At 35.7% G+C, this 13,171-nt stretch overlaps 2 protein-coding genes across 6 annotated transcripts; both read left to right on the top strand.

The window, feature by feature from the left end:
- Positions 1-972: 972 nt before the first annotated feature.
- On the top strand, positions 973-8,980 carry LOC107799344 (phenylalanine--tRNA ligase alpha subunit, cytoplasmic). Its single transcript, XM_016622446.2, has 18 exons — positions 973-1,232; positions 1,848-1,970; positions 2,086-2,178; positions 2,849-2,905; positions 3,069-3,124; positions 3,240-3,332; positions 4,667-4,757; positions 4,880-4,917; positions 5,076-5,114; positions 5,790-5,866; positions 5,939-6,023; positions 6,121-6,217; positions 6,307-6,403; positions 7,017-7,088; positions 7,276-7,342; positions 7,418-7,543; positions 8,458-8,512; positions 8,590-8,980. Exons 1-18 carry the CDS (start codon positions 1,086-1,088, stop codon positions 8,638-8,640), a joined length of 1,464 nt encoding a protein of 487 aa, XP_016477932.2. The 5' UTR covers positions 973-1,085; the 3' UTR covers positions 8,641-8,980.
- A 603-nt stretch (positions 8,981-9,583) lies between these two features.
- On the top strand, positions 9,584-12,838 carry LOC107799345 (uncharacterized). Of its 5 annotated transcripts, none has more exons than XR_012708520.1 (4): positions 9,589-9,840; positions 10,013-12,020; positions 12,123-12,241; positions 12,354-12,838. XR_012708520.1 is itself a non-coding variant. In XM_075251402.1 (3 exons), the coding sequence occupies exons 1-2, from the start codon at positions 9,688-9,690 to the stop codon at positions 10,277-10,279; spliced, it is 420 nt and encodes a 139-aa protein (XP_075107503.1). In that variant the 5' UTR covers positions 9,584-9,687; the 3' UTR covers positions 11,794-11,928. The 5 variants fall into 5 exon arrangements, 3 of the variants coding, with proteins under 3 accessions (XP_075107503.1, XP_016477934.1, XP_016477933.1); XR_012708521.1 differs by having other exon boundaries at positions 12,123-12,269; XM_075251402.1 differs by lacking the exons at positions 12,123-12,241; positions 12,354-12,838 and having other exon boundaries at positions 9,584-9,840; positions 10,013-10,279; positions 11,794-11,928.
- The last annotated feature ends 333 nt before the right edge of the window (positions 12,839-13,171 follow it).

Here is a 13,171-nt window from a genome sequence, read left to right as displayed (position 1 = left end):
CATCCGTTAAATATGGTGTTATTGGGCCCATGCGCAACATGGGTTACCCTTACTAGCAGATGATACAAGAAGGAACAACTGATAAAATTCACCACGATGATGTTATTTGCTTTACCCATTTATACCCAAAGCCGAAGGGTCTGTGCGATTCACAATATTTATAGTAGTTCTATTTAAGGCCCGTTTGGACATAAAATTTGATAGAAGTTTTTTCTTTTTTTTATTTTTTTCGAAATGAGCTTTTGTTCATAAAATTTTCAATTTTCACTTGAAAATGCATTTTGAAAATTTTTGAAAAACTCTAAAAAGTTATTTTTCAAAAATTTCACTCAAATCACTCACAAAACTTCAAAAATAACTCAAACTGAAATTTATGTCAAAACACAACTCTAAATTTCAAATACCATTTTTACTTGAAAAATTTTTTCACCATCTTTTTGAATTTTACAATTCTTATGTCCAAACAACTACTTAATTTTCATCAGCTTCTAATGTTAGGATCGACTAAGTTACTTATTGAACTAAGACACCTTAAATTACTCTTAATATAACATGAAAATAATCGCTCTGTGCAAAGCTTATCAAAATTTTCTAAATGTCTCACACCAATCTTAATAACGATACACCTATGTGTACCTTATATGCTCTCATAATTACATCGTTACGGGTCGTTTGATATGCAGATTAAATTATCTCGGGATTATAATCTGTAGACTAATTTATCCCACTTGGGAAGTGTGATAATATAATTCCAAATTTAATGGGATAAGGTGGAATATCATGTATTAAATCTAAGATTTATATCGTCATATAGGATAAATTTATAATGTCAACCAAATATGATATAAATTTAATCTCACGCCTTATCTCATATCTTGCATGGAGTAATAACTTATATCTCTAACCAATTTTAGGAATTTGGACTAAAGTGTCCGACTTTTGTAAACATTAAAGACCATATGTGCTCGCATGTGTATACAGTAAGGACTAGTTTGGTGTTTTACCCATTTTTCATCTTCTCCAAAACCCATTCGTAGACAGCAGAACCCACACCCATCGTTACACAGCAAAAACCTAGGGAGAAGATGGCGGAAGACGCTATACTCGGATTTCTTGAAAAGAACGACGAGATTTCAGATTCTTTTAAATTTGCGGAACAACATGGGTTCCTCCACGAGGAGATTGTCAATGTTATCCGCAGCCTCAATGGTTTTAGATTTGTTGATGCTCAGGTGCTTGCTTACTTCGTCTTTTTTTTATTTTGCATTTTTTTTCAAATTTTCTTGACAATTCTTGTTTATAGAATATTAAAATACTACTACTAGTATCCAAGTTTTATCCTGCAGCAATGAATCCTCTTCGGAAGTGCAAATGAATAAAAAGAAGCAATTTTCCGATTTAGGTTTTTGCTTAATAATTAACGTTTGCTGGTTTAGTGTGCAATTATTGTAACAATAACTATGCCTAAATGCCAAATTAGTCGAATTCCTGTCCAATTTGACCTTGATTCATTCAATTACTCAAGATTTGCATTGACATCTTCAAATTTGAATAGGAAAAAGAATAAGCATGTTTTTTGAAGTAAATAGATAGCTAACTTGTCCTGGACCACGGGCAAGTTGAGGAAAATTTTATATTGTAGTTTATTCCAGTGTCGAAGTCAAAAAATTTGCTAAGGGTGTTCAATTGAAGTGACCACCATTCGGCCACTATAGCTCCGCCCCTGGTTTAAACACTCTGCATAGAGTGAACAAATCTATTTTCTAATAGTATTTTTTTATGTATAAAACATCTGGAAACACCTTTCATTAATGTGAAGCAATGTTTGATTTTGTTGAATTGTGCAGGATATTAAGAGAGAGAGATGGGTGCTTACTGAAGAGGGGAAAACCTATGCTTCCGTAGGTTCTCCAGAATTTCAGCTTTTCTCAGCAGTACCACCGGAAGGAATTGCGCGGGAGGAGTTGCAGGTTACAGATTATTCTTGTTTTTAGTCGCTTGTTCGTTTTCCGTCTATCAAAGGAGTTAAGTGATTTTACTAAGTGATGTTCATGTGCCATTTCATGAATGCTAATCTGGATGCAGAAAAAGTTGGATCCTGCAGTTTATAAAATTGGTTGCCAGCAAGCTATAAAGAACAAGTGGGTGGAGATGGCAAAGACTCAAGTTTCAAGGAAGGTACAGTAGGCAAACACATAAGAGTGTATTGCTCATCCTCCTCTGTATTTCTAATATCTCATCCTTCATTATGACTGCATCTTTTAATTGGATGAAAAACTGTACCTTTGCTCCAACCCTTGCCTCAAACAAAATTTTCTTCTTTTTGGTAAATTCTTTTTATTCCTTTGTTAAGGAGCGGAGATAAATGGACTAGTTCCATCCTGTTATCTTGCCAAATTGATGAATAACAGTTTATCTATTCCTTGGTCCTCTCTGGCTCTTGCTTAGGATAGCCAAATAATCAGGAGTCTCGCCCCTCATGCCTTAGAATGATTATGAAGGCCTGAAAAGCCCTTATTACTTGCTTAGTACCAGATCTCTAGTGAAAAAAGTGTCATTGCTAGCCTACATTCAGCACTGTTTACTTGTAGCTCTCCCCCAGCTTCCCTTGTGGTGGTTTCGGAATTTTCTGTTTCTCCTTCTATGTTTTATTCCTCTTTATTGTTTGCCATCTAGCTCAATTTATAGCACGGGGCTTCTTTTGTGTTACTGTTTCTTTCCTTATCTGCTGAATAAGGTCTCTGTGAACTACATCGTAGAGGCAGCAAGGGAAGGTGACATCTACATGTGCTTCTTTTAATACCTCTTGCTGGGATCCACTGTTTAGCCTATTTGTGACTTCCTGCAGGTCCAACATGCTGATGATAAAGTTAAAGATTCACTCTTGAGGATACAAAATGGCGAGGTATATAAATTTGTTATCAGCGATCATCTTTACTGTTGGCTCTCCTCCCACACAGAAGACCAGTTATGGTTTTATCATTACTTGACTTTGTTATAGTTAAATCAAATTGTCTTTAATGGCAATGCACTTAATCGATTTGTCTTTAACAAGCAATGCACTGCAGGCTGTCAATCAGGAGGATATTGATGCTCTTAAGCGCCGAAAGCTAATAAGTCAGCAGTAATTATCTACTCTTCGATATCCTTTCTCCAGCACTTGATGTTTACAAGATGTAATCTTATATACATGGTCAAATGCTGGCTCTTCAATATATTTTTTATTGCTGCTTATTTAGGGTTTGGAAAGGAAACTCAGTGAGAAAAGGTCCTAACTATGCTCCTAAAAGGAAAAGAGCCGCAACTGATCTAACTCGTGAAAACCTACAGAGGTAACTTTCTGACTTATTTTCTCTGGGAAGAATAAATAATATTGGGATTTACTTTTAGTAAATGCTCAATAAATTATTTGATGGAGCTGTTTTCCTTGATGATGGATGACTTTTTGTTGCTGCTCGAGCTAAATAAGGTCTGGCTTGGAACTTGGACTGAAAAATATTTCCATTTCTTGTTTATTTCAGAACAGGTGTCAATATAAGAGGATTAACCTCATTAAAAGATAGCTAGGTCTCTTCAGCCATGTGACAGTTTGCAATACCAAAAGCTTTTGAATATGCCTGAATAGGGAATTTGTATCAATTGCTAGGCAGTTTGAGCATGTTTTTCAGTTTGGAAAATTTTCAAGCTCGGACACTTTCTTTTCCAAGTACAAATTTTGGATCTCCTTATATTACTTGCTGAATTTGCATTGGACTACATACCATGAGTACTGCTATAATCGGATAGGCCACTCCACAGGGTGGGTGATGGGTCTAAAGCTGAGCCCAATTCTAGCCCTAGCCGGACTCTTTGCCTTATAACATATCCCATTACCCGGCTGGAGCTATAGCCATTTTTGTTTTGTATGTAGGTCTAGGCATGGACTAATTGTTCCATAACCTATATAAACCCCAATGCTATGTAACATATTTTTTTATAATGTAAGGTAAGCTAATGTAACATATTATAGTTTACTTAAGGAGTGTAAGAGTCCACTTGAGAAAATAAAAATTAATTTAATTCTAATTTTAGTTGTAAATCACAAAACATGCGGTGTTATTGTTGTTGAGTCAATACATTAATCCAATAGTAGACAGAATTTTCCTTAAAAAACCATCTGGAATTGAACCTAATCAATTAAAATGGGATGGATGTAGAGTATATGCATGTGGGTGTGTTTATGATCGTGGTTTTATTATTTTATGTTAAGCCGAAAGGAGTTTTGGCATTTTATACGATCTGAAGAAAAAATCTACAAAAAAGTTCATGGGCTGGGTAATCGCAGCGAGGCATAAGAAAATATTAGGTGATCTCTTCCTCTGTCTAAGCCTTGGTTGCAGAATTACGTGGAGGTATTCTGTGAAATAATCGAGGTGTGCGTAAGCTGGCCGGAACACCATCATCGTAAAATAAAAATAAAAAGAAATTCATGGGCTGGGTAAATGGGAAATGATGCAATATGTAGCATTTTTCAGATGGTTTCTGAGTAGTTAATGTTTGTTTCAAGTTTCAACATACAAATTGATTTATATATCAATAATTCACCAAGTAGGAGTCCGCTAATTCCATGATGGATGAAGCATTGAGTTTATTTTCTGATCAATATATGTTGCTTGTTCCTTTGAAGGGGTGACTGGAAGGAATTGGAATTTAAAGAGTATAACTTCAGTGCTAAAGGTCAGCCAGTTGAAGGTGGCCATCTTCATCCATTGCTCAAGGCATGCTTTTGTCCCGTTTCTCATTATTGGTTATTCTTGTTACTTTAAATTGATTTATTCTGTTAACCAAAGCCAAATTGCCTTCCCTCATGTGTTAATGAAATCATACCATCTTGTTGCAGGTTAGGCGGCAGATACAAATGATTTTTCTTAATATGGGGTAGGACTCATTGACATTTTTCCCGTGTCTATATATGGAGGCTGTATATGCATGATTGTGTGTAGATGAATGTGTCCATGTATATATTCCATGTATATATTCAGTTATATATATGTAAATTCTCCGTAGTGGACTGTAACTGTTTTCATTGAATGCAGGTTTGAGGAGATGCCAACAAATAACTATGTCGAAAGCAGGTAAGCTATCATGTATTTTGTTAGCTTTTTCCTTGGTCATAAATACAAGTGAGCCAGCCATAATTGATGGAACAGTTGGAAATCCTAAAGGAAAAAGCTTTCAGGTTATATAAAATAACTTACCTAGGAAAATGGCACATCTCTTTGTTTTTTTCCTTTTGTCCAAGTAAATGGAGTCGACCAACACTTTCATCGCGAGGTTGATGTGTAAATATCTTGAATCAAATCCTACTTTATCCTCCATTAGAGATATAGGTTTTGGCTATTGTCATTTTACTTGCTAAAGTTCCGAGTACATAACACAGTCTCAAAGTACCTTATTTTCTGCTGTAAAGCAATTTGCTAAATACTATTTTTCATGTTGAACGTTCATGAGCTTCTGATGGTAAACAATCAAAATTATTGAACATAGATGGTAAACTATATCTATTGAACATTCATGAGCTTTCAAGCTCAAATTTCTTTTTTTAAAAAAAGAGCTTTCAAGCTCAAATGATGGTAAACCATAAAGTTCACTTGCCATCGTATACCATTTATGTGTAATTCTTCTCTGATGTATAGTTAGTGGTGATTTGTGCACTGTCATGTTCTTCCTTTAGTAAAAGTTGCGAGGATTGCTTTTGTCTTAATCCTTGTCAAAGAAGTATACGTCAATGTGGCTGGTCGTATTTGCAGTTTTTGGAACTTCGATGCACTCTTCCAGCCACAACAGCACCCTGCCCGTGATTCCCATGATACATTCTTTTTGAAAGGTTAGTTTGACTTTACATTTTATCCGCTTCATCTGAGCTTCATTTAATGAACTATTTGTTTGACTTTTGTAGTCCCTTCCACTTCAAAGATGCTGCCAGAAGAGTATGTTGAGCGGGTAAAACAAGTTCATGAATCTGGTGGTTACCAGTCTAGGGGGTATGGTATAATACTGCCAATACTTAATTCAATCTCACCCACTCTTGTCAAGGTTTCACATCCCTGTACAGAGTATATAATCGTGCTTCTTGCTTAGATATGGGTATGATTGGAAAAGAGAGGAAGCAAACAAGAATCTTTTGCGGACACACACTACTGCTGTTTCGTCAAGAATGTTGTGCGCATTAGCTCAGGTCGAAATCGCTCACCATATTCATTATCATAATTTCATGCATATATTACACAGTGAATTTTTTATTAAGTGTATGACATCTTATTGCAGAAGCCCTTTGCCCCCAAGAAATACTATTCTATTGATCGTGTTTTCAGAAATGAAGCAGTTGATCGGACACATCTTGCTGAATTTCACCAGATAGAAGGTTATCAAATTGTTATACAATTTTGTGTCTCATCCGTATTTTCCGGATTCTGTGTTATATTTTTTCCCCAATAATTCAAAGACTTCTGATACTATTTGTTTTGTATTGTAGATGAGTATGTAACATTTTTTTATTTTCAATTATCAAGTTCGCTTTTGTATTATTTTTAGGATTTCATGTTGGATGCTATCTGAGTTACTGAGTGACTGTACAGTGGAGAATACCTCTATAATTATGTCATAGGTGTCATACAAAAAGCAGAAGGCCATTGCATTTGGCATCCATCCTCACTCCTTTCCCTATTTCTTAACTGGAAGTCTGCCAACTTTCTTGGCATTCTATCAACCTGAAAGCATGTTGATCTCTTATAAGTTGAGTTTGATACTGGCATTAGAAGAAGCCTGAGTGTTTTTTAGTATACACTTCTGAAACATTATATCTGTGTAAATTCTGTACAGTAATAGGCCATGTCAAAATATCTTTTCATGTTCAAACATAATACTGCATGAAGCTGTGATGTGTTTGGTAATTGTTTATCTCTGTCTTGTTCTTTATCTGCATCCCATTCGTGTTAACAATTGCATGAACTTATTGTCATGGTTTCTCATTCCAGGCTTAATATGTGATCGTGGACTTACTCTTGGTGACCTGATTGGTGTTCTTCATGACTTCTTTGCTCGTCTAGGTGACCAACCAACACTATGCTGTATTCTTGCTTATGTTCAAATTTTGGTACAGAAATTCTGCATCAAGTCTTGGGTTTCATACAAAAGATAAAGCTTGCAGTGATATCATGTCCAACTCTTGTAATTTTTAGAGGGCTAATTAGTGGTTAACTTTTTTTTTTATTTTTTTATTTTTTCTAATTACAGGAATGTCCAAGCTTCGGTTCAAACCTGCGTATAATCCTTATACTGAGCCCAGCATGGAAATTTTCAGGTTGTAGTAGTATATTTGACACGAATGAACAAATTTTCAGCTCAGCACTAATTTCATATCCTTTTGTTTTGTCAGCTACCATGAAGGCTTAAAGAAATGGGTGGAAGTTGGGAATTCTGGTATGTTTAGGCCTGAAATGCTGCTTCCTATGGGGCTGCCAGAAGATGTTCGGGTTATTGCATGGGGCCTTTCCCTTGAGAGGTATACGAACTGTTAGTAGCATCATGTTCTTATTTATTTATAAATTAAAACTAACTGCGTGTACTTATGTTGCTGGTGATATTGATGGAGTTGAGAGTTTTTTTCATGTTTGAACTTATTAGTTATTAACAACTGATAACCACAGTAAAACCACACTTACTGCATTGTTTTCTTTATCCATACTATTTGATAGCATTGACTGTAGCAAGAAAGTGTTAAAAGTTTAATTTTGCACCTATAATTCATCTTATTTGTGCAAACATGTGATAATTCAAATCAAATAGAAATGTTCTAGTCTCGAAACGTTGGATCATATACGTGTTTAATAGCAAATAGGAGAGATTTGTGGCATATTGAAAGTAGCTCCCAAAGAGAAGAAGGTGTCAGTTTGGTTTTAATAGTACTCAAATTGTTTTCTGCTGCAAATATTCAAAGCCTCTATGACTAAGGCGCTCTCATGCAATGCTTGCAATAGTTTCTGAACTGATTATTGCTATTCTTGGCGCAATTTGTGCTAGTTGGCAGAGATTGTAAGTCGTTTGGCTTTGGTATAGTTGCTGCAGTTGTTTGCAGGTCTTAGTAATGTCTTAGAAAGAGAAGGGGCAGAGGGAGAATGGAGAGAGAGAAAAGGAACAACTACGGGTTGGTAGTTTGTAGTGGCCTGAGTAGCTGTTTGTGGCTGAGTAGTCATGTGGTAGGGTAGATGGTATCTTTGTTGGTTTAGATGAAAGTTTTCTGCTTGCCCGTGGGTTGATCCGTTGACAAGGATGTATCTATTATTTGAAAAACCTGATGGGTGGTGTAAAATCTTTTTCTATTTATGCTTAAATTGCACTGTTTATATTGCACATTCCATGTAACAAAATTATGTTCATGCTTCGCGGAAGCTTATTTTGCTCGTGTTCGTGCACCAGGCCCACCATGATTCTCTACGGGATTGACAATATCAGAGATCTTTTTGGTCCTAAGGTATAATTGGCACTTCATTTAATTGTGGTATGATTTCTCAGCTGCCAATGTTTGACCTTCCTGTTGTTCTTTTGCAGGTGGATATAGGTCTCATCAAAAGAAATCCAATATGCCGGCTTGGGATTTAGTAACAAATATTCTTGAATTGCGGATCCATTCTGTGACATATGTCAGATATTCTTGATGGTATTGAGATAAATTTTTCTGCAGGGGCAGCTAGTTGATATCTTTTCTTTACGTAGTGGGAAAATTCTCCCTGGTAATTATTGTAGTAGGTGTTTGATTTATCTACTACACATGAGATTGTTGATACAAATGTGAAGATTAATTTTCAAATTGATGGGAGCTGTATTTGGTTTGTTGCTATAACTGGATTTGGGCTCCTTTAATCGATTCCCTTCACAGTACTTTTGAACATCTTATTATGTATACTCTTGAAAATTTAATGTTAGCAAGGGTGATTGTAAAGTCTGCCTATACGCTATACTCCCCGGTCCCCACTTGTGGGAATATATTGAGTATGTTGTTGGTGATTGTAGTTTTGGATAGTGTTAGGAGTCCCAAAACGGTTAAACTATGTGAAAAATATTCGTACATTTTGAACTATAAAGCACTTTGGTTAAAAAAAGACTACCGCAGGAACTAGGCGTTTAAGTCATTCACTAAACTTTGTCGTAGAAGTTTGAAACAATCTATAACTAGACACTATTTGGAGTTATTTATCAGCTATAACTCAATTAAACTAGAACAAGAGTGGCGCTGACTGGTGTGTTACTCTTGCATCTTACAAGGTAGCGTTGGAGTTTTATATTTATTTGAAATAATTTATTACCTTAAAAAAGAAATGTATATTCGGATAACCTTTTTTTAATAAGTAAAATGTTTGTGATTGCGACACACTAAAACCGTACGTCCGTACCGAATCACAGCTAAACCAATTGAAGGGAATGATATTTTATTATTATTATTATTATTATTCTCCCAACCAGGTACGTTTTTTTTTTTCATTTATGTTTTTCTCGATCTAATCAAATATCTTTACGATAATATACCCTAATTTGATGGGTGTTTCTAGCATGATGTTTATATTTAGTAATATGAAACATCTATATATTCTAATATGGTCATAAAGATCTCAAGTGTTTGATATATTCTTCTTGTCGCAAAAACCAAAAATGAATAGGTGCGGCTCTCAGCAAACCACCTTGGTTGGTTCTGTTGGCGTTGTTTGCCCTAAGCCTCACCGGCTTGGGTTCTTCAATTCTTCCTATGTTCCCGCCGACGAACCCATCGGAGGAACTGAACTTCTGGATATAATCCTTACCAAGGTAACTTCTAGATGATTCCATTTTCTCAATTCAAGTGTAAAATTTAAAAAAAAATGTTTCTTTTGTTACTGATATAGTAGATTTATATATGCAAATGAGCTAGTTTTTTTATGTGAACTTTTTATATTCAGTTACTCCTGCTGGCAAATTTTGATTTTTCTTGTATAAACAGGGGAGCTATGATGTGGAGACAACCAATTTTGAGCTAGCTTCATCTTCGCCGTTCTTTTTCGGGTCTCCGCCCACCAGGCCTTCGAATCCCCTGATTCAGGATGCTCAATTCAGCAACAATAACAATAGCTTTGTTCCTATACTAGCAATTCCAGAAGGAGCAGCTGCACCTTCACCACCACCCTCCGCCGCCGCTCGTAGGAACAAGCAAGCTGCTGTGAGGATTGAAGGCTTCAATTGCTGCAGCAGCATCTCTGCTGTAGCTTAGGTAAATTCTGTCGCAGAGATGATGAGAAAACAACCACAACAAAGTAAAAGACGTAAAAATTTGAGATTTTTGGGTAAATTTTGGCCTTGTACATATAGAGTGAAAGAAAATGAGTTATATTTTCCAGTCATTCGAATCCTGTTTGTGAATATGTTTATTAGGTGATGAATGAGTGTTCATTTGATATCGGAAAAATAAGTAGTAAACTGAGTAACCCAAAGAGGAGAGATAGGCCAATTGATTGTCCTCTTTCCATTGGGATTAATTAGGGTTCTTTTTTAGAATTAGGCCAAGTTATGAGTTGAGTATGTAATGTAGTGTGAGAGTCTCAAAAGAGAGACTTATTCTTTGCTACTGAAAAAGTTTGTCACTCTATCCCAGTCATTTGTAATTGTAATCCGAAGGTCGAAGTAGAGCAGAAGATAGTCTTATTAGACAAATTTTATTCATATTGTGTTTATTCTACGGCTGGTGATAATTTCTTTTTCAGTAGTGCTACTGATTTCTTTATACTTCTGCTGTATGGTTGCTAGGAAGCACGTGCAATGGGCTTCTTTTGTCCAGCTTTGATATCAACAATGTAATTGTAGTACTGTTTTACATATAGCTTTATGAAAAGTCCATTTAATGGCGTTCTTATTGCCACTACTATGTGATTCTGCTGAGGATTCTGAACTTATCTAATAGCTAACAATGACTTGAGCCATGGCATTCCTAGGTTAGTGTTCTTTATTTAGCTCAGATAGCATTTATTTCGTATATATTTGATGTCTTTTGAATAAAAATGCTGTTGCTTTGAGGAATTAGTGTAAATTGAACCCATTTTCATGCAAATAAGATTAGAAAACAAAATTATGTAGTCTTTGAATAGGAATGGAAATGGATATCTCTTTATGTTCATTTTCAGCAGTTATGTAATCCGTAACGCCTCTTTCATTGAGTAAGATAAATCAAAATATAACACTTAATACTGGGAACTTTTGATAATGGATCCTCCCAAAAAAATAAAACTCAAGCAGGTGCAAAGAGACCAACGGAGGGCTTGACTAAAGCTACGGAATTTCAAATTCTTTCCATGAGAAGTAAGCGAATAACCAGGAAGCTTTATAGGTTTCTTCTTCGTTCCTTCCCTGATTGCATCATTAGATAAATTAGTTAATAGTTGTGGAGGAGAGATACCCGTTTAAATTAAATGCAGGATGTGTTTAAACAACTAAATCTTGCTGAATAGGCAACCTTTTAAATATGACGATTTTACATCTTGTGACTTAAAACTTCTCAAGGATTTTATATTTCATTATTCCCCTCTACTTTTTTGCCCCCTCTTTCGAGTTTTTTATTCTAGCTAATAGGTTTTTTTGGGTTAAAATTGTCCAAATATTGTTTGCTAGATTAAGTATTGTGTACTTGGTGTTCTCTGTAAGGTTTTACACTATGCAGCTTAAAGATCGGTTATTCAGATTTCCCAAGATAAAGCATCATGCCAACATGACCCAATATCTTTGTTCTATTAGAGGCATTGTTTGGTATATTGGAGTTTCTAAGCCATCTAATGTGGATCCGGCTGATATCAAGGGAGCCGTGGGTGCTGAAATTGCGCAGTCACATTGTGGGCACTTTCATGTGCTACCTGCTGTTGATGAACTTGCAGGCTTTCAGACTTTCAGGTCCAAAGTTTATAAAGCTGAATTATTATGGCATGCTGAGATCATTGTGAGGCTTGAACTCTCTGTTAGCTCTGGTATAACGTAAAATGTTATCCAATCACCTTTGTTAAAACTTTAAACATTTAGTGAGGAGACACTTTTATTTATTTATTTATTTATTTATTTTGTGGCTGCAGCAATATGTTTAGATATCTTATGCTGTGTTTTAACAGTCATAAAGAGCCAATTAACACTAAATAAGCTGTGCAATCTGCAAACGGACACCATCAAGTTGAGGATTGATAACATTGCCAAGGTGGTGCTGGCCTATAAAACCTTATTTGGTGAATAGCTGTTTCTTTAAGTCATAAGCAATGAATGAATCAATTCTTTTATGGATGTTTTGATCTGTTGTACATCATGTGCAGATTGGTGATCACACAACATATGACTTCATTGAGAAGAAAGAGGTTGTTTTTGTACTGGATGATTAGAAGAATCGCACCAAGCAAAGCACTTCTCTTTTTCTCTTTATAACCAAGAAATCTCCGAGGGCCAGTGGCACACGGTTCGAAACTCGGTGGATAATGGGTCCGCCCCTCTACCCTTCTCTACTTAATACAAGGCTTTTGTCTGTAGTAGAGTTCGAACTACTCCAAGCAAAGCATCAAGTTCCCAATGAAAGATCAGCTGGGGGATAGTCATGCTGTTTAGAGCACTACCATATGTAATTACATGTACCATAAGTAAGGTCTGTCTAGACTAGCACTGCCGTTTAGTTTTTGCTTGTGCTGTTAGCAACTGTTAATAGCAGCATCGTTTACCTCTCACTTGGCTACAACACTGTACACATGTTATTACATTGTGTTTTTAAATTGAGCTCAAGTCAAACTCTTACCGAGTTTTCCTACCCAAATGGCCGTATGTAAATGTGATTTTTTACTTTTATAGATTCTTTTCTCAAACTCAAAGTCGAACAAAACCGATTCTATTTACCAATAAGTTGAACTGAAAAAAGCAAAATTTTCACTCTGTCATGTTTTTCAGCTTAAACCAAATATGCTCATCCCTTTGTATAGGGTTCTGTTTGAGTTTAATATACACTAGTATTAGCACCCGCGCATATACGCTGACACTAACCATATCAAATATTTGAGTTATTTGGATTATATGTAAATAATCTTAAATTTTAAATTTTCTCGATAAATATAGATAATCATCGGGTATTAATTAAGCAACACTACAT

Source organism: Nicotiana tabacum, chromosome 4 (genome assembly GCF_000715075.1).
Source record: "Nicotiana tabacum cultivar K326 chromosome 4, ASM71507v2, whole genome shotgun sequence".
Taxonomy (NCBI): domain Eukaryota; kingdom Viridiplantae; phylum Streptophyta; class Magnoliopsida; order Solanales; family Solanaceae; genus Nicotiana; species Nicotiana tabacum.
Note: the sequence above shows the minus strand (reverse complement) of the source record. Positions and strands in the feature narration are given on the sequence as shown.